The 23,547-nt window shown below is 37.8% G+C and overlaps 1 protein-coding gene and 1 pseudogene across 1 annotated transcript in view; one reads left to right on the forward strand and one right to left on the reverse strand.

Annotated features, from left to right (window-relative positions):
• Ubn2 (ubinuclein 2) overlaps positions 1–23,547 on the reverse strand; it is a 66,431-nt gene that overhangs the window by 36,654 nt on the left and 6,230 nt on the right. Inside the window, 5 exon segments of the mRNA XM_032906733.1 lie at positions 3,148–3,637; positions 4,091–4,194; positions 5,552–5,689; positions 13,720–13,821; positions 23,172–23,264. Of these exon segments, the coding sequence (XP_032762624.1) occupies positions 3,148–3,637; positions 4,091–4,194; positions 5,552–5,689; positions 13,720–13,821; positions 23,172–23,264 (927 nt within the window).
• On the forward strand, positions 22,547–22,627 carry LOC116904675 (annotated as a pseudogene).

A 23,547-nucleotide genomic window follows, 5' to 3' on the forward strand; every position in this document is an offset into this window, starting at 1 on the left:
TTTGGCACATTCAAGAAGTAGTAACAGGAAAGCATAACAAAGGATAACTAAGAAAATCAAATGCAATAAAGTCAACAAAAAGGACAGTTATATATACACACATGTATCTTTCAAGAATAACTGTAGGTCTCAATGGTTTTAACTCTCTAAACAAAAGATTCAGACTAGCAAAATGAATTAAGAAACACTATCCATCACTTTGTTACCTTCAAGAAACATACCTCACCACCAGAGACAGAGTCCATCTTAGAGGACAAGGATGGGCAAACATGCCAAGAAGATAGATGTCCTGAACTAAAATAAGGACACCACATACTGACCAAGGGTAATGTCCATCAAGACATTACAATCTTAAAAATATATGCACTAAATTTTGATGCACTCACTCCTACAAAGCAAATACCTCAGATGTAAAGTATCAGGTTAACACACACACATTATCAGTAGCTGGCTTTAATAACCCATTTTGACCACCTCTCTCACCAATGGATGGATCATATAAATAAAAAATGAACAGAGAATTAATTAAATGACATCATAGATCAAATAGATCTAATATATGTATAGAACATTCTATCCAACATATACATTCATATACATTCTCAGCAGTCCATTGAACCCTACACTAAAATACTGAGATGCAAAACCTATCTCAATAAATAAAGAAAATTGAAATAATTCCTTGAATTTTAACTGGCCATAGTGAAATAAAACTATGTATCAACAGGAATAGGAACCATAGAAAACAGACCAGGCATTGTGGCAAAAGCCTGTAACTTCAGAAATTACGGATACAGGGGACAACTCTCAGCATAATAATAGTAAAACACAACAAATCCACAGCTAACCTATGTTAAACACAGACAAACTTAAAGCATTTCCACAAAAAAAAAAAAAAAAAATCAGAAACAAGATAAGAATGCCTCTTCTCCCCACTCCACTCCAACACAGTAGTAATTAACCAACAAGACTAGAGGAGAAGAAAAAAGGGATACAAACAAGAAAGGAAAGGAAGAAGTCAGAGGATCCTTATTTGCAGATGATAAACATAAAAGACCTTAAGAGACTTCATCACAAAACTACAGCTGAGGAACACTTTCAGCAAAGTAACAGGGTACAAAATTAACACAAATCAGGAGCTTTCCTATGTACCAAAGACAACAAAGCCAAGACAGAAATCAGGGAAACAATGCCATTCACAACTTATAAAAACAAAAAACAAAACCCTTTGACTAAAACTAAATGAGGAAGTAAAAGACTTGTACCTACGGCATAGGAGAGAACTTTACAAATAGAACTCTGGTAATGCAGGAATTAAGACCAACAATTAAAAATTGGACCTCCATAAAACTCAACTCTTTCTGTCCAGCCAAGGACATCATTCAAACGAAGAGGCGGTGTACAGAATGGGAAAAGATCTTTACCAGCTATGCATCTGACAGAAATGGTATCTAGAATATAAAAAACCAGACAACCCATCACTGCTGCTCTTCATTAACAGCCAGCAAATAGCCTAGATGTCCATCAACAGTAAACAGAGTGAACACATGGTACATTTAACTGTAAAGAAGAGTCAGGTGATGAAAAAAAATGATGACATTTGCAGAGAAATGACTGGAAATAATGACTCTAAGGTAATTCAGACCCAGAAAGATGCAGTCTCTCTTATTTGTGTATTCTAGCTTTGAACTTTTAGATATGTATTTAATTTGGAGCAACCATAGAAGTCAGGAAACTAGTTACTCCAGCTCCAGGGACCCAGTGCTCTCTTGTGGCCTCCATGGGCACCTACAGATATGTGCACAGACCACTTTACCTACACCCATAATCAAAAATGAAATAAAACTTTTAAGAAATATAGTCATCACTGGCCCTCTTAACGCACTTCCTCTAAGTTCTGCACTGAGAAAGGACATTCAAATAAATAAAAATATAAAACAGCTAATTAGCAAGTCACAACCTTAAAAGAAACAGTGAACAACAAAAAGTGTAGTTAACACAACAGACTCAATAAAACCAAAGGACCACTTGACGAAAAAAGACAACTCTTTTGCTACACAAGACATAAGTTTTTCAGAGTTAGAGAATAAATGCAGCATAAGGATGGATGGTTTCAATGGAGAAAGGAGAAAAAAGGAAAACAGACAGGCATTTATACATTACAACATTACGAAGAATGATTTTAGTAAAAACTAACTTCAAATTCATGAACTAAAATCTAAAAAAGACATCAGTTTAATAATGTCTATTCTGCTAGGGGTGAGCGAGCGAGTTTTGCCTTATGAATGAAGTACACTCTAGGTTGTTTGTAGTAGATGGGCCAGGCTGGCCTCCACCTGCAGACCCTTTGGTCTTTGACTCCATGCTAGAACTGCAGGCATCCACTACTGCACCTACCATTAAAAAGTTTTTATTACTTTTATAATAGGGGAAGAAAGTTTAAAATTACTAAAATATGGCATGGATTCAGACAAACATGCAAGTAATCAAAGATCAATTTAAGCCAGGTCTGTCAAATTTGAATACAAACTATTCTGTATCTCAGATAAAGGAGCTGTGTGTGGGAGAGTGAGTTTGAAGCTGGTCAGACTAACAATGAGTTAAAGCATGAGGAGAAACCAATGACGGCTGTCATGTGGGACTATAACTAATGCTTACTATAGCTTCTGATTAGCTAGAAACATAGATCATAAAATAACTAGGAGTTCAAAATGTGGCTCACAGGTAGAGTTCTTTCTAGACAGAATCTCTCTGTGTAGTCCTGGCTGTCCTGGAATTCGCTCTGTAGACCAGGCTGATACCAAACTAACAGAGATTTGCCTGTTTCTGCCTCCTGAATGCTGGAATTAAAGGTGTTCCAGCTGCCATCCCCCGGACAGTGGCATAACTCTTGACCAAGTTTTATGAAACCCAGTATTTGATTTCCTGGAACTGCAAAAATATATAACAAAAGAAAACAACTACATGTTAAAATAGCTTCCACCAAGTAAGTTCAGATACAACTTCAACAATGCTACTACGCATATACAGCCAATGTCTAAAAAACAGACTATGGAGAATAACAAGTTGTTGAGACTCTGGGTTGTTTTTGTCTTAAAACTAAGTGTCTGTGTAGCAAATAAAAAGCAAAAGCATCATTACACTTACTACACGAAGGTCCTCAATGCGTTTCTCCAGAAGCACAGGTAGACCATCTGGAAGTGTAGGAACCACCTTGGGCACAACCTGAGAGGCGAAGGTGGGCTGGGTAGTATTTCCATTTTCTCCCCCTGACTCAGAGAGGGGACTTCCATCAGAAGTAGCATCCAGTAATCTGTCAAAGTCAAAATCATCTAGCATCTCTAGGGCATTCTCAGCTTCCTGAAATAGTTCATGCTCATTTGTGCTAACAAAAATAGGGAGGTCAGGATCAGCACTGTTCAGACTTAAGTCCGGGATATCATCGCCCAGGGTTGTGGCAGCACAAGGGGGCTTAGGCAGAGAGGAAGTTGATGGGATTACTGGGACTTTAGGGGTAGACTCCTTCTTCAAGGCATCCTTCTCTTTTTGGAATTTTCGTATCATGGCAGCCAAAGAAAGGGAATCTTTATATCGTTTTTTCTTTTTTTCAGACTTGTGTGAATTGAGAGCCACAACTCTGTGAAGGAGAGAAAGACTGGTTAGGCTTCATCATTTTAAAGTTAATCCACTATGTAAATAAGCGAAATAATTAAAAGAATCATGTAGGAGAGGCAGAATAAAATTTTGTCGTCTTAGTTTCTTATTAAACTTTCACATTAGCACCTTCAACATCTAGATGACAGGGTTTTACACTCAAGCTCATTAGATGTCATCCTCACCCTCCCAAGTCCAAAAATTACAGATTTGTGACAACACATATGGATTAAACTGGTTCTTTTAGGTTAAAAAGCTGTAGTGAACAAGATAGTCAATGAAAAATCTGTAAGTAATCTGAAACACCATGAGTCTCTAAAATGACATGCAGAAGGTTAAATTAGACATAACTAAATACATTAGCGGTAAATATATATTTCTAAAATAAAACTGGAATATTATGATAATAATTTCCTAAAAGGCTTATTTAGCATACCCCAGTTGTTTGGGTACTTTTTTCCTTGGCTTCTTTTCTTTTTCCCCTTCCTCTTTCCGCTTCCGCTTCTTTGCCTCAATATCATCTTCTTTTATTTTGGGAACCTACAAAATAGTGAGAGTGCATCATTTATTAATGTATCAATTATTTTCCTCTTTGATGTTAGTAATACAGCATCTAAGGTAGTAGTTTTTTAAAGTGGTTTTTTGAGTTAGAATTACTTGCTTAAAGTACAGATTCTTGGGGGTCTATAAGCATTCTTGCCCAAGTTTTTGTTGTTATTGTTGTCTATGTGTATAGGTATGTGAGTACAGATGTTTATGAAGCCAGAGGGTGACAATGGGTACGTTCTTCAATTGTTCTCCATCTCAGTCAGTTTCTCACTAAACATGGAGCTCACCAATTATAGACTGGCTTGTGGGCAAGCCCAGATATCCTTCTGTCTATCTGTAGCTGTGATTCAGTTCACTGGGACCTCAGAGTTGACATTTTGAAAAAGGACTTTAGTGATTCTGGTAAATATACAGGCTTTGACCCCATAGCAGAAAACAATTATGGATAATCTTAACTTCTCAGATACAGTACAACAACAGAAGCTGTTACAAATTAGGTCTAACTCAATAGTTATGGATGGTTCTTGTACAGAAAATCTTACTTTCTTGTTTGTTTGCCCATTTTGTTGTTTTATTTTTGGAGGCAGGATCTCACTCTGTATCCATGGCTGGAAGCCAGCTATGGAAACCAGGCTGACTTTGAAATCACTAAGATCCACCTGCCTCTGCCTCCTAAATTCTGAAAGCAAAGATTGTTTGTGTGGTTGATTTTGTTCCTTTTAAAGAGTGTAGAAATCGAATCCAGGGCCTTGTGCAAAGGACACAATGATTCTACTATTAAGCTATCCCCTGCCCACATCTAAACAAACATTTTAAACAAATAATTAAGTACAATTTCATTAACAATACTTTTCCTTATGTTCATAGTTGTGGCACAAATATTCAAAAAGTCTATCCTAAGGCTAGGCATAGTGGCACATGCCTTTAATACCAGCACTCAGGAGGCAGAAGCAGTTAAATTTCTGTGAGTTTGAAGCCAGCCTGATGTGCATAGCAAATTCTAGCCCAGTCAGTGCACAAGTATATCCTGGGGGAAGAAAGATGGCTCAGCAGGCAAAAGTGCTTGCCATGCAAGCCTCGTAGGCTGAGTTGAATCACCGGAGCTCACAGTGGATGGAGAGATCCAACTCTCAAGAATATTGCATACACATGCTTGCACACACTCATCACATAGATACATACAATAGTAATAATAAATGAATAACCAAATCATACTCTGGTCTGGGTGTACAGCAAGAATTCCTGGGCTCATGTTTTTAGCAAGCACAGCAAAAATATAAACAAAATAAAACAGAAAACATATCATATTAATTCTATGCTTCCCTTACCACTGAGATGTCAAACTCACCTTGGGTGGCTTGTGCTTCTGGTTATCTGTAAAATCATCTTCTTCAGTATCTGAAGCTTGGCGAAACTGCAGAGTGCCAGTGTTGATATAGAAGCCTCCATATTTTGTTGTTAGAGAAGCAGGGACTAATTCGTCATACTAGAGCAAAAAACGTTTCAAATATACTCTTCTGTCTATAATTCTATAAACATGTCAAAGAACAACACTTCCTGACAACTTTCTGAAACACTACCTGCATATCCAGCCATCCCACTACTAGGCATACTCCCAAAGATGATAACATCAGTGCGCCAAAGATATGCCATGTTTCTGCTTCAAATGCAGCATCATTTGCAAAAGCCAACACTGGAGCAACCTAAGTGTCCAGCAGTAAATGAGAGGGATATTAAAATGTGGTACATTTACTTATATAATGAAACATTAATTGGCACTAAAACAGAAAGCCTGCACTGGTTGTGATGGCACATGGCTTTAATCCCACTACTCGGAAGGCAGAGAGGTGGGTGATCTGTGAGCTCAGTGCCAGCCAGGTCTACATAGTGAGTTCCAGGACCACCAGAGCTAGATAGGGAGACCCTTTCTGAAAAAAAAAAAAAAAGCCAGAAAATCCAATTCAATATATAAAAGCATTATGTTAAGTAAAATAAGCCAGCAAAGAGAAACCAATACCATACAGTATCTGTATGTGAACACAGAAGTTTGAGATAAAGGCAGAAGGAAGTGAGGGAGAAACTGGTTGATAAACGTTGTATTTAGAAATAGCTAGGGGATTATCCAGGCTAATTAGTGATCCTCTGACCACTAAAATTGTTTGTTGATTTAAAATAAATGGGGAGAGGACTGCAATAGATGTTGATGGAGAGAATAAGTTTAGAAAAAGTATCTGGAATTAAAGGCAAATCTGATCATTCAATGTTACTTAAGAGAGGAGTTTCCAGAAGAATCCTGACAGATGGTGTTAAGAACTCATGGTTCTGTTCTTTATTCCCTTCCCCTTGCCACTGCCCTTCATGACAATAATCCTAATGCAGAGTCTAAACCAACCAGAGTAGAGAGCTGAGCATTCAGATAGAAAGTCAGTCCTAAAAACCCCAGCAATGTGAAATTTTGTTAATAAGGAGATGACGCAGAATAAGAAAAGTCTTTGTCTTGCCTCTGTGTGTAAGTAGAAATATATTTTCAAGTATTTAAAACAAAAGTAAAGCATACTTCTTCAAGGAAAGCCGAAAACCACATTCAGAGCAAGGAAAGATACAGAGTCAAGCAGTATGCTGGGAAACTAACAGACTCAGCCTCAAAAATCTAGTTTAAGGTTTATCGTTTCGCCCAGTGGAGATGGACGAAAAGCAAATATTCAATGGAGGCCAATCCTAAGCAATCAGTGTTTATTTGAGAATGAAAAAAAAAGCATTCTGTACCTAGCAGTACTCAGATGCCTGGAAACAGGATGCCTCACTAATCTCCTCCTGGGATTCTTCAGATTACACTGTGCTTTGTCTTTAAAGAAAACATCCTTGGGAGTGGAGAGATGGATTAGCAGTTTAAAGCACTTGCTGCTCTTACAGAGGGCCTAGGGTTTTCTTCCCATCACCCATATAGTGGCTCACAACCATTTAGGGGACCCAAAGCCCTCTTTTGATCTCTGTGGGCACGAGGCACACATATGATACACAAATACATACTCAGGAAAAAACACCTATACATGTAAAATAAAATTTTAAATAATCTTTAAAAGAAAAGATGCCGGGCACAGTGGTGCACATCTTTGATCCCATCACTTGAAAGGCAGATCTCTGTGAGTTCAGGGTCAGCCTGCTGTACAAAGCAGGTTCTAAGGCAGTCAAAGTTGTTAAGAGAATTTCTGTCTCAAAAAACAAACAAAAAGAAAAGAAAGACAGAAAGAAGAAAAACATCCTTGTCACAAGTAAGGAAAAAGCCTATTTTACTGGTTACTATATAAATAAAAGGCATGGTAATGGCACACATCTTTAATCCCAACATTCAGGAGATAAAAAGGCAGGTGGAACTCTGCGAGTTCAAAGCTAGTCTGGTGTACGAGGACACCCAGGGCTACATAGAGAGACCCTGTCTCAGGGAAGAAGGAAGGAAGGAAGGGAGGGAGGGAGGGAGGGAGGGAGAGAAAGAAGAGAAAGGAAAAAAAAGAAAGAAAATTATTAAGGCTAAGCATTAAGTTATGATGGGATTTTTTTTTCTTTTCTTTTTTTTCCGGAGCTGGGGACTGAACCCAGGGCCTTGCGCTTGCTAGGCAAGCGCTCTACCACTGAGCTAAATCCCCAACCCTCATGATGGGATTTTTAACTAATTCCTTTCAAAGATTATGAAAAAGGAAAAAAGTTTAATTATGCTAAATTTCAAAGCCGTGAGATGGAGAAAAGAAATAAACTATTCTTTTGATTTAGTAGATGCACTGCTCTTCACGCCCCATGGAAAAGATCAGTATTACTGGCAAGTGAAAGACCGAAAGAGAAAGATGAAAAGGACTCTGGTACATCCCTCTATCTTTGGTTTCATATACTGAAAATACCACTAGCTCTCAATGATTCTTCACATGGATGCTTCTCTTTGGTTCTCATGATACCCTTGGGAGGGAGGGAAGGCAAACATTATCCCTATCTTGCAAGTGAAAACTGGTAAGGATCTATCCAAAGCCAGTTTGTATCACTCAAGTCACCAGCCAACTCTCAACACATTTGCTAAACCAAACCACTTCTTCATGAGGGAAAACATGTATCCCAGATACTCAGGGCAATCTTAACTACTCTAAGCCTTCTTTCTGTTGGGCTTTCTACCCTAGCACTGCTCAGAATAACTTTACAGGTATGTAATTGAGCTATCTAAGAACAATGTTAAAAGAAAATGAAACAACTTAAGATATCCTTGCTCTAAATCCTTTACAAAAGACTAATAAGAACTTGGCAAACCTCACAACATTAACTTCTGGAGGCTACATGCTTAGTCCTTTTACAGTTTAGAAAAATAAAACTGAGACTGACTTTTAGGCATTTAATAATAAGGTAGCAAAAGACTATAAAGACTCACTGGGAATAGATGACTTTTAATTTGAAAAGCTTATTGGCAACAAATCAATACAAGCAAGGTGTCCTTTGATTGGATATAACTGTTTTATGTCTGAATTATAAAAAGAACAAGGTGACTTTTAAAAGATCAATGACAGGGCTGGGGAGATGGCTGAGACATTAAGAACACAGGATGCTCTTTCAGAGGTTTTGATTTCAATTCCCAGCAACCACATGGTAGCTCATGGCCATCTGTAAAGGAGATCTGATGCCCTCTTCTGGCCTGCAAGTGTACATGTAGACAGAGCACTCATACCTAAATGAATAAATCTTTAAAATGCTTTTTTAAAAAAGATCAATGACAAAAGATTACTGAAGAAATCAACAACTTATACCTACAGAATTCATCCTTGTCAAAGCAGCAGTTTTCAAAGTTTCTTCAACCCAAGTTAAAAAACCTGTATCAAAACCCAGCATACACATACACAATGAAAGTGAAGTTATCTATGATACAACTTTTTCCATTAGATTTGTTTCCTTTGAAATACTAGTGAGGGCTAGAACATATGTCTCAGCAGTTAAGAACACTAATTTGGGGGCTGGGGATTTAGCTCAGTGGTAGAGCGCTTGCCTAGGAAGCTCAAGGCCCTGGGTTCAGTCCCCAGCTCCAAAAAAAAAACCAAAAAAAAAAAAAAAAAAAGAACACTAATTTGCAGAGAACCAAGATCCATTCCTAGCACCCACATGGTGGCTCAAAACTATAACTCCAGTCCCAGGGAACTTGGCTTCTGATTGTTGCAGTTACCAGGCACGCATGTTTTGCACATAGATACACGCAGGCAAAATATACATATGGATAATTACACAATAAGTCATATGGTCTAAATTGGCACATAATTCATATATTAGGTGCAAAATTAAGTTGAAAATTATTTAATCAAATATTATAAATATTGTTAAGTGATACTTAAACACCACAGATGAAAGTTCATCTATGACGGTTTCCATTAGAAGGCACTCTCAAAGAGTAAATACTTAGTCAGGCAGTGATGCACCTTTAATCCTAGAACTTGGGAGGCAGAGGCAAGGGATTCAAGGAGCCTGGTCTACTGATTGAGTCAAGGACAGCCAGGGCTACTCAAAGAAGCCCTCCCCAACCTGCCCCCCAAAAATCAAAACTGAAGACACTAAGATTGTTGGAGCTGCTAGAGATCAAGAGGGTGGGAGGGATGAACAGGCAGAACATAGAGAATTTTTAGAGTGAAACTACTCTGTATAGTCATAACGGTAGACATATGTCAATAAACATTTGTCTAAACCAACAGAATCTATCATGCCAGCAGGTACAAACTATGAACTTAGGTGATAACAGTGTTCATCAACTGTAACAGATAGACCACCATAGCCGGTATGTTGATAGTAAAGGAGACCGTGTGTGTGTGTGTGTGTGTGTGTGTGTGTGTGTGTGTGTGTGTGTGTGTGTGTGTGTGTGTGTGTGTAGCCAATGGAGAATGGAAGTTCTTTGTACTTTCTGTTCAGTTTTGCTGTGATTCTTAAACTGTTCTAGCGAGACATGGTGGTCCAAGGAAATCCTGGTGAGTTTGAAGCTAGCCTAGTCTACATATGTTCCAAGACACCCAGAGCTATACAGTAAGATTCTGACTCAAAAAAAAAAAACCTCTGGGTTGGGGATTTAGCTCAGTAGTAGAGCGCTTGCCTAGCAAGCGCCAAGGCCCTGGGTTCCGTCCCCAGCTCCAAAAAAAAAAAAAAAAAAAAAAAAACCCTAAAACTAAAAAAAATAGCTGGTGTGATGGTACATGCCTTTAATCCCAGCACTCAGGAGGCAGGCAGAGGTAGGCAGATCTGAGTTCAAGGCCAGTATGTTCTACATTTCAGAACAAACAGCCAGAGTGACACAAAGAAATCCTGTCTCAAAACAAAACAAAAACCTAAAAACCTAGTGAATTTAAAAAAAAATCTGTTCTAAAATACTTTAAGAAGCTATTTAAGTAAAAGGATGGGCACATGCAACGGCCATGAATGAATTTCCTTTTGGGTAAATCAGAATTTTAAATCTACATATTAGCATTATTACTGTTTGATACTTGTTAATACTTTTTTTTCCTTTCCTTTTTTCAGAGCTGGGGACCGAACCCAGGGCCTTGCGCTTGCTAGGCAAGCGCTCTACCACTGAGCTAAATCCCCAACCCCAATACTCTTTACTATATTTAAATTTACATTCTTTTGATCTCAAAGTAACTCTGGGAGATCGTAATTGCACAGAAACTGGTAGATAATAAATGCACAGAAAATTAGCTAACACTGACATATGTTTTCTTGATCAAATGTCAAATTAGGAACTAATATAAAACTAGAACCTTGGACTTCCTACACTGAGTTCCAAGTAACAGTCAATAACCTAAATAGAAACATCCCAATCTTAACTTGCCAATTGCTAAGGTGAGCGCTCTCTACTCTAAACAGCTAATATGCCTTAGCACAAATAGTTTAGGAACGTGATGTCCAGTGTGCACTGCACTGACAATCAGTCCAACCACTCTCATACCAGTATAAGCTCGATCTGTCACCATATATGCAACCAAGGCTCTATCACCATGCAAAGGCTATACCAATTTGCAAACCATAAGATATTTAAGTACTGTCATTAAGTACTACAGAAGATATGATAATCCTAAAGGACATCATAATCCCAGGCATTAGAGTAATCTAATACTCAGATAAAAATGGAAGACCCTTACCCATTACAAAACATGACAAGCCTTAATTCATGTACTAAAAAAGACAGAGTACTACTAATTTTTATATGTTGTCCCAAATTTCATCTTCCTTTCATAAGGGAAATTGGATGTTAGAGCTAAGGTTGTAGAATTTGGTCAAAACATACTGGTGATAAAGTCTGGTGCTTGATACACCACCCCTGTAGTAAGGTATACAACAACAACAACAACAACAACAACAACAACAACAACAACAACAACAGACTGAATAGTTTTATAGCTATCTGCCAAACTAACTTTAACTCTAGAGCACCAACTCTCAGGACTACTTGGCTTGCAATTTATAAGTCATTCCAAAATGACCTCCAGAAGCTTGCCTCAGGATGGACCCCATGACTAATAAATTCTACTGCTAGCAATTTGCCTCAGCCATATTATTTCAACTCTATAAAGTGTCCTGAATATATGTTTATTCAAGTAGATGAATGCACGCGAGATACTCAACTACCTGCAAACACATAACCCTGAGAATTAAAACTTTTTTTTACTAAAATCAGTAAACAATATATTGTTAAAAACCATTAAAAGCAGTATATATGTGCTAATATATACTACTAAAAGATGTTGACTTTTAAAAAAGAATATTTAAAATACATATAATGATAATATTTGTTTATTTTTTACAAGAACATACAGGTTGAATGTTTATTAGATAAAGAATTTCTTGATGACTACAAAAGAACTTTATGTTTATGTTTTGGTGGGGGACATTTGGGGAATACTTGACCTTGTACTTAGTATCCATCTTCTGTGTTGTTGATTTAACATAACTGATTTATGTATGTATATGCTGCATGTGACTGTATGAAGGTGCACTGCCTTGCATGTGTGCATGTGGGTATTGAGGCTAGAGGTCTATGTTCGCAGGGGTCTTCCTAGTCTCTCCTCATTTTATTTTTCAGTCTCTCACTGATCTGTTAATCCTGCCTGAATGGCCAGCCCTAGGATCTGTCTACCTGGTGCGTGCGTGCGTGCGTGCGTGCATGTCACTTTTACATGAGTGTTAGATCCAAATTCAAGTTCTCAAGCTTGCATGGCAGATACTTTCCTTCTAAGCCACCTCCCCAGCATTATAAGTGATTCTTTTAAAAGCTAGAAAAATAAAACCCAAGAAGTCCTAAGAACAAAAAAATTTGTTTAAGCTGTATACCCAGAAACTGTAATTCAATAAATTAGTTAAGACAAATGTATCAGGGAGACATGGCTCAGTGTTAAAACGCATATTCTCATAGAGGACCAAACTTCAATTCACAGCACCCGTATCAGGCAGCAAATAACTGTCTAGAACTCCAACTTCAGGGAGCTAATACCTCTCTGATTTCCCTGGGCACATACACAGATACATATACATAACACATAAATAATAAAATTTTACAAAATTAAGAAAGCACATCAATGTTTTCCACCATTGATTAAGCTTAATGTAATCATTTTCAGCATTTGATTAGAACATTATTCCCTCTCCTGAGTATGAGTATGAATGTGTGTGCTTGTGTATAAGAGAGTGCATGTGCTTCTGTGATTACTTATGTGCTTCTGTTTTTAGATAGGGTCTCATATATCTCAGACTACACCCTCAATTTGCCACGTACTCAGGAATGACCTTGAACACCTGATTCCCCCATCTCTACAAATGCTGGGATTGCCAGTATATAATACTGTGCCTTTGTCCTTTTTGAAAACTTTACTTCTCAGTTTGGGCAAGGAGTAATGATTTCTCTAGGAATTAATGCTAACTATGCACCTGAAAATAAGTAACTGACTAACCTCAAAACATTCTGGAAAGACCTGAAAGCACAGCAAACTACAAGTAATGGCCTACTATCTTGTTGGCAAACCAGGACTTGCGGGCCAAGCTCAGCCTAACAGTTTATTACACAGCCTGCCAGAATGAATTTTGCATTTTTTAAGTGGTGGGGAAAACATCAAATTAAATATTCTGTGATGCATGAAAATTACATGAGTTTAAATTTTACAGTCTATCAGTAAAGTTTTACCCTTCACATTGCCACAGTAATCTATGTACATATTCTCTGTGACTGTGCTCATGCTAGAGGAAGAGAAGAGCTATAAGAGACACCATATGGCCCACAGTCTAAAATATTTACCACATGGCCCTTTAGAGTTTGCCAAAACCTGGCCTATGACAGCAATATAGTAACAACTTACCATGAACAAGCCAACATTAGAAAAATGTAAATCTACAGTTAAAAAAAATTCAAGCTATATAAACAGCTTTAAAAAGCACAAATAAACATCCCCGGAAATATTTTAAGTTGCCTTGACGTCTACTGCCAAGAGCTTCCTGCCATATTGAAAATATAGTACTCACAGCCTCTGAGTTATCAATAAACGGGTCTGTCTCATCATAGCCAAAGCCTATATCAATTAAATCCTGTAGCCGATCCTTCCGGTGTTTACGGGCTTTCCCACCCTGCAAAGAAGAGAGACATTAGATTTACTCAGCACCAGTACTGCTTCCATGAATTAAAAAAGGCCTTTTAGAGAATTCACATCCTTTTTGTAGAGAAACCCTCTGTAGGCAATTGTACCTCCCCATATCTGGCATGTAAAGTGCACTTAGTGACTGCTTCTTTCTTCAGAGTACAACAAGCTGGACAAAGTAACTATAAGGTAGAAAATCTGTCAACATGTCCTCAACCACATAGTAGAACAATGAGAAGTCAAATGGATGGCATCTATCTTTGAAATAATAAAAATTACTTTTCAACTCTGTGGTCTTCCTTCAAAAGCCTTTGTTCATCCACGAGGCTATAAAATAACTGATCAGTGTTCTGCAAAGCCATCATGATTACCAAAGCCAAGGAAAACATAAAAAGGTCAATCTGCTGGATATGGTGGCACATGCTTTTTAATCTAAGCACCTGAGAGGCAGAGGCAGATGGATCTCTGTGAATTCAAGGCCAGCTTGGCCTACATAGTGAGTTCTAAAACAGCCAGGGATACCCTGTCTCCAAGAAACAAAAGAAAAACAATCAATCTAGATAAGCCTACAGAGAGAGCTAATCCCACAAGTTATCCTTTGACCTCGCATATGCCACAGGCATGCAACTATGTCTCATGTGTACAATACATAAAAACATTCTTTAAAAAATATTATATCTTATGTGTATGAATGCTGCCTGCATGTGTATGCGCATGTACACCTGCCCGGTTCCCCCAGAAACCAGAAGGCAACACTGGATTCCCTATAACTGGACTTAATTATGGATGATGAGAACCAAACCTGCATCCTTTTGTAAGACAAGCAGGTGATCTAAATAAACCACTGAGCCATCTCTTTCCAGCCCTTTATTTTATTTTTTAAGATTTTTAGCTTTGTGAGTGCACATGCGTGCATCAGTGAGTATGTGTGTGTATATGTATACATAAATATACACATATACACATATGTATATGTACGTACACTGTATATACATTATATACATGCACACATGCAGGTATACATACATACATACATACATACATACATACATACATACATACATACATAAATACATACAAAGATTAGGTGCCTTCAGGAGTCAGAGGCGTGCATCGGATCCCCTGGAGCTGGTGTTACAGAGTAGCAAGCTACCTGATGTGGGTGCTGGGAATCAAATTCAGGTTCTCTGCAAGCCATCAAGCCACTCTACAGCCCCAAAACCTATTCTTAAAAAGTTACACTGAAATGTTATGTAATTGTACATGCAGAATATATGACTATGAAAAGAAGCACATACAGGAATTGGTGGTCAGATGAAGTCTGTTGTCTAGCCTATTCTCAAGTGTCCTGTGCCAAAGTCCACACTCCAGTTTTGATGACTGTCGTTATGTGAGGCATAGCCAGGGAGTATCTAGCTGGGTGATTGATGAGCACAAGAATCTCTTCTACTCTATGAAACTTGTGAACCTATAATTAATGTTAAATGTTTTTAAAACAAAACAATGGCAAAAACAAGCCAATTCTTGGAGATGGCATTATTTAAGTTATACCTTACTTTTGCCCTGGCTGACCACAGCATAAAGAGCTCATTCTATTTTAGATACAAAATGTTACTCACATTCTCAGAGTGCCATATAAGCTTGGGATAAGTACTTTAAACCGAGTAGCCTTCCTCTGGTACCAGGAAAACCTCTGATACCCTATGCCTCACTTTGAACATTTACATTTACAAATTCAAACTCAACTATGACTTTTAAGCATCCCTGAACCATCTCCTCATCCTGTGAAGAGGGAGAAGGAGGAAGAGGAAAATACCAAGGATATGGCCTATCAACATGTTACTTTCAAGCCACAGTGGACTTTGGAGAAAAGGATAAGAGAACTTGGTTCCAGTTCTCACAGGGCTGACTTTAATGCACATCAAGTCTAGTGTTTAAAGATGGTTACATTTAATGCAACCTGTCTTTAAATAAAAACTAAATAAAAAAATGATAGGGAGAAAAAGGCTACACTGAATTATAAACAATGTCTCTAATACAGTGCTTACCCTCAGAGTAACATCCAAAGGTAATTCTAAATAAATACTGTGTGCCATACATACTGATATTGAAACATCTAACCTGCCTCCTGAGTGGGGGGATTAACGTCACCACTGCCAGTGCCTAACAAGATATCTTTAAAAAAAGGCCCTTGCTGCCAAGCCAGGGTGGCCTGAGTTTGATCCCTGGAACCTGCCTGGTAGAAGGAAAAAACCAACGTCTGCAGATTGACATCAGGCTTCCACATGACAACCTGAGCTTGGTCCCTGGAACTGACAAGGTAGAGGAGGGAAAGCAACTCTTATATGTTGTCCTTTGGCCTCGATATGAACAGAAAATAAAAAACTATTTTATAAAGATAAATAAAAGCTCCAAACTCTGAAAACAGTACAATGTCCTTTGGTGTGCTGAATGAATAAAACACTGGAAGACCCACAGACACATGAGATAATAGAAGACCATGTTAAACCAAAGCCCCACACAGACAGGGTTTATTTACAGGAAATTCTAGAAAAACAATAATAGCCTCTGGAAACAAAACAGGCCAGAGGTTGCCAGGGCTTGGGCTAGTGGTAGAGGACTGTCTGCCAAAAAACATTATGGGGAGATAAAACTGACCTACACCATGACTGCAGCAATACTTACAGACTGCGTACCCTTATTAAAACTCACTAAGTTGCACAATTAAAATTGATGAGCTGTTATTAAATTATATCTCAATAATAATTCTAACCTTCAACGTCTGTCATTCAGTTCTTTCTTCTCTACTTTCCTTCCTTCTCAATCTCTCCCTTTTAACTTTTAAATTTTTGCCAGAGTTGGGGTTAAGAATTATTATCTCTAGCTCACGTCTGTCTCCCATGAACCTCTGCTCACAGATTTAGTCATACCTCCAGCTTCCTTTCCATTCTAACTCCAGGTCTTGAGAGCTGGACATTATTTTTACCTAAACTTATTCAATCCCTTGGCTAACCTCACTTCCCCCAAGTTTACCCTTAGTACATCTGATAAACAGTTCAAACATATCACTTCCTATAATCTCCTGCCTCAGAAATATGCTACTATAAGGAAAATCCAAACAAAGACCTTAATAGTCACAAGTGTGAGGTTTTCTGCATGGTATGTCCAATTGCCTATCCATCTTTCTCTCACAACTTTCTAACCTGAGCTTTTTGGTCCTTTGAAATCCTCATCCTAAGCACATGTGCTCATCCTTATTCGTTCCCTTTTGATGGACTCTTACCCTTCATGGATCTTAACTCTCATGGCTCAGACGGACTTTAAAGTTTTCTCTAGAATGCTAATTAAAATCACAACTGCAAACAACCACAGCCGCTGCTCATCGGATACTTTCAGGGCAGAGGCACAAGGTACAATTAGATGAGTATAATTTGCCTGGGGAAAACTAGAAACAAAACAACAAATCCATGGTCTGTTGTGATGAGCAAATACAGAACAAATAGCTTTATTGGTAATTAGATGAAGGAACCTGTGTGTCCAGTCAAGGTTACCAGTTTGTTGCCACTAAAAATGACCATTGTTGATTGTTAGTGCTTATGGAGCAGAACAGCAGTACTGTTAAACAGGTGTGAATCCTTTTAAGTGTCAATCTTAAATAATCAAAAAGAGCTAACTAAAGCTATTATATTAATATGTAATCTCATAAAAATCCTATTAATAACAGCATCAAAGATATAAATATAAACCATTTAACTATGGCATGATCATTCAATGCAAGTAGTCATTAAAACAAAAGGCTATATATAAGGACTAAGAAAAGCTGTTTGTTAAATCTTATTTAAAATTCAGGTTAATCACAGAAAGGACACTATGAGTGTTTATTAGATATCTGAGGGCCAACAATGATGGCACAGAGGTAAAGACACTTGCTGCCCACCCAGACAACAAAGCTTGATTCCCCAAAGACCTATGTAGAGGAGGAGAAAATAGACTCCATGAATTGTCTTTGGATATCCACACATGTAATATGAATGTGCACACCCAAACAAACATCACATAAAATACTTAAATATATAGTTTTTTAAGTTTAAAAACAGGTGGCTGTAGAGATGGTTCATGCAGTTCAGAGTACTTGTTGCTCTTGCAGAGGACCTGGCGGTTTGAGTCTAGCACCCACAAGGTGGTTTACACCCATCTGTAATTCCAGTCCCAAAGCTGGAACTTGTTGTGCAGCTCAGGCTGTTCTCAAAACGTGCAATCTCCCTATCTCAGCATCCAAGTACTAAGATTACAAGCATGCGCCACCATTTCTGTCTTGGAATAACTCATTCAATAGACACCCAAAAGGAACATATGAGCTGTGAATTTTAAGCATTAAAATTTACCTAAAGGAACTCAAGACAGATTGGCAATATGCCCTCCCTAGTAGACAAACCTATAATGAATCACTCTTTTTCAGTATCTTTAAAAAAAGACTGTGCCCTACGACAGAATCATAATTTATAATTTTCTGAATCTTTTTATACTGTATAATTTACACATTAAGACTTTATAAGAATCAAAATTTACTTCCATTTTGTTACGTCTCAAATAAAGAACCCTTTTAAAGTCCTTTTTCTAAGTACTCCTTCATGAGTCAGTCATTAGCACTGAGTCATTAGTACTGGCTTAACCTGATAATCAGTATCTCAAGCCAATGCTGAAGGATTGCATTAGTAAACTGAGAAACAAACAAGCTACTCCTAAGGCAGGACCGCATCACCTCTGTGACAGTCAATGGAGCAAAGCATCAACATTCTCTGATCACGTATGGCCAACAGAGCAAGCAGGACACCAACTGATAAGACTCTGGTCTTACAACCAGAAGAAAATATCCTGGTCACAAAGCCTCTCAATTTCTACCCCAGACAGTCGCCTAGAACTATCTTTTTTACATCCATGCTGATTTCAACCTTCTAATAAAAAGCCTACAGTTTTAAATCAATGGAAACAGTCGCCAGCACAGAAACATTAATACACACTTTGATAACCACCACTTATGGGTGTAAGATCTTCCACATGTCCTAAAACTGCTGTTTCACAATATGTCTGCAGGTATTAAAGATGTTAAAAATGTATTTAGCTCAGAGGCCATATAATAAAAATGGCTCAACAAAGCAAATGATCAGAATTAAACAAAAAGGTATTGTTTGAGCAAGGATTTCTTTTCCCTTTAAGACTACCCAATCCCTTAAAGTTTTTAAAGACCATTTATGATGATATCCTGGATTTTCAGGACCCCTAAAAATAGCAAAATCTCTGGATGTTCAAATATCCTGTATAAAATCATAGTGTTTATACATAACTCCCTTGTATCCTGCTGTATATTTTATTTCTAGATATTTGTTAACAGCTAGTGCAATATTAGATAGTTAGCAACCTGCATTGTTCAGGGAATACTATAAAAAAGTCGCCACGTGTATAATACAGACACACGTCTCTTTCTCTCTCCTTTAGAACACTTCTTATTTCAGTGGGGTGAGTCCAAAGAGGTGGAATCCACAACTACGGCGGGCTGTCCCAGGCTACTACTTTATTTTATTTTTGCTTTTAGTTTTGTTGTTTTTCAAGACAGGGTCTCTCTATGTAGTTCTGGAAGTCCTGGAGTTATGTAGACCAGCTTGTACTCACAGAGAGTCACTACATCTAGCCTGGTTGCAGACCACTGTTAGTCTAGAACACTAAATTCACTGGTATTTCTGTTTCATGAGTAGAACTCATTTTGTAGTGATCTTAACAACTTTGCCCACACTCTATCCAAAACTTTAGCAAGCTGAGTCTTAGGAGCCATACCCAATAAAAGGACAAAAATGGAAGAAAACCAGAACCTGGAAGGCTACTCAAATGCTCTAACTTCTCAGGAGTTAGAAGCATCAATGAATGATATAATTTTTAAAATGATAACACACTTTGTAATATCCACTTCCTAATGCCATATCCAAGGGGACTATTAAAAGTATTTCACAACTAGTTGTTAGGTCACTCAACACAATTTATACAATTACTAAATTATTATTTTTTTTCTGGGCATGGTGGCATACAACTTTAATTCCAGTACTTGAGAGGCAGAAGCAGGTTGGTCTGTGAGATCTGACCAGCTAAGGCTGCATAATAAGATCCTACTTGGATGGATGGATGGATGGATGGATGGATGGATGGATGATGGATGATGGATGATGAATGGAAGGAAGGAAGGAAGAGAGGGAGGGAGGAAGGGAGGGAGGAAGGATAGGCAGATAGAACAGGACAGACACACAAGGAACATTTTTACAAGTATTTAGTTATTTTGGGCAAGGGGCATGTGGAAGTTGGAGGACAATTTGCAAAAGTCAGCCTATCATGGATTTTAGAAATTAAGCTCAGGTCCATTGGGCTCAGCAGAAAGTGCCTTTATCTGCTGAGTCATCTTGCCAATCTAACATATTTGTTTTATACTCTATAGCAAAATAAAACTCAAGACTTTTTAAACACACACACACACACACACACACACACACACACACACACACACACACACACACGGGGACAGACAGACAGACAGACAGAAAAAAAAAACCAGAGACACGGTTTCCTGGTTTGTAGCCCTGACATGGAATTCACCATGCAAATCAAATCTATCTAGCCTAGACAATCTGTTGTGACCCTCCTGCCTCTGTCCTCAGAGAGCTGAAGTTACAGGCATGCTCCACACAATGATCACTTCAACTATTTCATTTATATGGATCCTCAGAATTACTTTTGGATCACCAAATTTATCATTGTTCCCTTAAAAAACAAAAGGAAAAAATAAAATACTCTGAAGCTACTAGGACTCTGATACATACATTAATACTGGCATTCCAAGTCTATAAGGTAGAGGAAGCAAATATTTTTATAAGTAAGGAGACTTTAAAGCTATAATTCATCAGTGGTAGTAAATGCTTGTCAAGGAGTTGCTCACAATCAAAGTTAACTGAGTCCCATGTGAGGCACTAGGCACTGTGCTGGACACCTTCACAGAGACTACTGAATTTATACCCAGCTCTAGAAATGGGAGTCCCAACACATATGCAGTACCAAACTAAGAGAACAAGTCTAAACCCATTAAAATGAACCCTGTTCCCTGCTCTGACATACACCACTTAGAAACTATCTTAAAACATAGCCAGAACCTGGGGTGTTTAGCCTCAACATCTGAAACCATCATCTTATTCAGGAGATACAGACAGAAAGGTCATGACTTTCAGGCTTCCCTTGGCTATAGAGTGAGACTGTCTTAAAACAGCAAGGACAACCAGAAAAGACCTCACTACAAACTGGCATGGGTTTTTGGGTAAATTTTCTTCTAGAGCATCTACCAGTTCATCTATCTTAGTGAAGAGCCACAGATTATATACCCAGAAGGACTCTTTAAAAAAAAAAAAAAAGAATCTCATAGATATGAAAGTTGGGGCTTAAAACAACTTCATCCAAGGGGCACAATTTGTTGGTGGCAAAGAGTAGCCTACAACTTAACTCAAATTCCACTGTATTTTGATTATTTCTTTCTCATGCAGGAGCCAAAAAAATGTCAATCTAAAGAGTTACACTTTGAGGATAACAGGAATGGCAGGCCAGTGGATACTGATATCCCATCTCTGTAAAGCATTTCTAATGCGCACAGAGGAACCAGAAGTGCAGCCTCATTTCCCAACTCACCAAGAGTAGTTAAAGCATTGAATAAACAAGACATAGGGATAGAGCTTTCTATAGTCAGTTATATAGTTTTAAAATTGGAGGAAAAGTTATATGAGAAATTATATTACAGTTATATTTATATTTTTATTAAAATAAGAATTAATATATTGTTGCATGGAATATGGGATATATAAGAATATTTAAGGTGTCTGAGGTCCACATCATAATCTATGCACTGCATGCTGGGATCCTGGTAAGAGATGTTAGGGACAGTCTACTTTCTACATGGAGTTTTAATGTAGATTAATTAAAATTTGGAAATCGTGTGTAATAAGAAATAATCCCATATAAGATGCTAATAATCTTGACCGGGTAGTATCTGAGTCAGAAACAATGACAGAGGAATCCCCATAAGCTATGAAAAATCATTGGCTATGTATGGTGACGTCAGAGTCATAGTGGTTTGATGTGTCAGGAATAGCCAATCCAAGTGGATTGATAGCTCAAGCAAGGGATGGATAGAGTAGAAGTGATCAAGACAGATAGCTGTAAATTATGGATGAGTAAAGAGAAAGTTAATCTTTTTTTCATTTTTTTTTCTGCATTTTACTCTCAGAATAGATACCTCCAAGGTGATTTCTAAGTTCTTCCTCAGTCTTGAGGTTTGGGATTCCCTGTTTGGGTCAGCAAGTTGCGAGAGTGTGAGTTCACCCTATATTCTTCAGTACGATTTTTTTTCTTGCATGTAATCCCTCTTCCTGCATGAGTTGAGTATCTTGGGAGAGCAACTGTAGACAGTGGTTCAATAAGGAACACATAGGAAAACAATTTGTTCCATGAACTGATTCCTATGAAGACTGTGCAATGACAGAGGTAGTGACCACTGCCAAAGATGCTCTAGAGTTTAAAGTACACTCAAGCATCTGGTAGTTAATGTTAGTTTTCAATGGAAATCTAACTAGCACTACTAGTGATCATCTGCTCAATAAATTCAACACAGTTGCCTGGGGGGATGATGTTGGATCATTGATGACCATAAAACATCTGGGAGTCCTCTGAGACATCCATGATGAACACAACATTGGGAGTCTGAGGTCCACATCATAAAAAAAAAAAAAAAAGAATATTTAAGGTGGATATGACATAAAGGAGTTTCCTACTGATTCTGATCTACAGAGCTTAGAAGTACAGTCTAAAGCACTTCTCTTAAAAGGAGGAAGGTTGATAAACTGCTATACTAAAAGAACAATGTTCTCCACAACTGTGGGAAGAGGACAGGGTTAGAGCTATACGCAGCAGGATGTGTTGTCTATTCTTGACTTTGTGTGACCATGGATCAGGCACTTAGCGCCTCTTTCTCTTCATCTATAAATACAGTGAATCTTTCTTACCTGACAGTTTTTTTATTATACATTGTTAAGCAAACTGTTTAGATTCTAGAAAGACTGACTGCAACGAATGCAGCCTACTAATACAGTCAGGACAAACCTGTAAAACTGTCTGGCAGTCAAAACCATTCATTCAGCTTCAATTTGCGAGATCAAGATAAGTAAGCAGTTGCTATTTACAGGCCCTCCCAACTAACCAGACAAAGAAAACTGGCCAAGAGGGCAAAATGACTGAGGTAAATATTACTGTACTCACGTATTTCATTTCAAACTTCTTAGCCAACATTTCCACTTCTTGTCTCTCCTTATGCTCATCAGTAAATGGATCTTCTGTATGAACAAGTTTCTTCTGATTTAAAGGAAATGGGAAAGAAACACAAGTATTAGTACTTCTTCAACTACACTGCCATGTATTAATCATATATCAACTACAGTTCAATATAACTAAATATACATTTAATAGCACAGCAAGTAAGTATTCTCATTATACCCATTGTATTATTTTCCAGGCTTGAATATATCTTTATATTTCAATGAATCAATATTCCTAATAGAAACAAATTGGTCAAAAGCATTAAAAGCTATTTTTAACAATAGTACATAGTAGGAAAGTATCTGCAGCTAATAGACAT

The sequence above is a fragment of the Rattus rattus genome, chromosome 6, assembly GCF_011064425.1.
Source record: "Rattus rattus isolate New Zealand chromosome 6, Rrattus_CSIRO_v1, whole genome shotgun sequence".
Classification (NCBI taxonomy): Eukaryota; Metazoa; Chordata; class Mammalia; order Rodentia; family Muridae; genus Rattus; species Rattus rattus.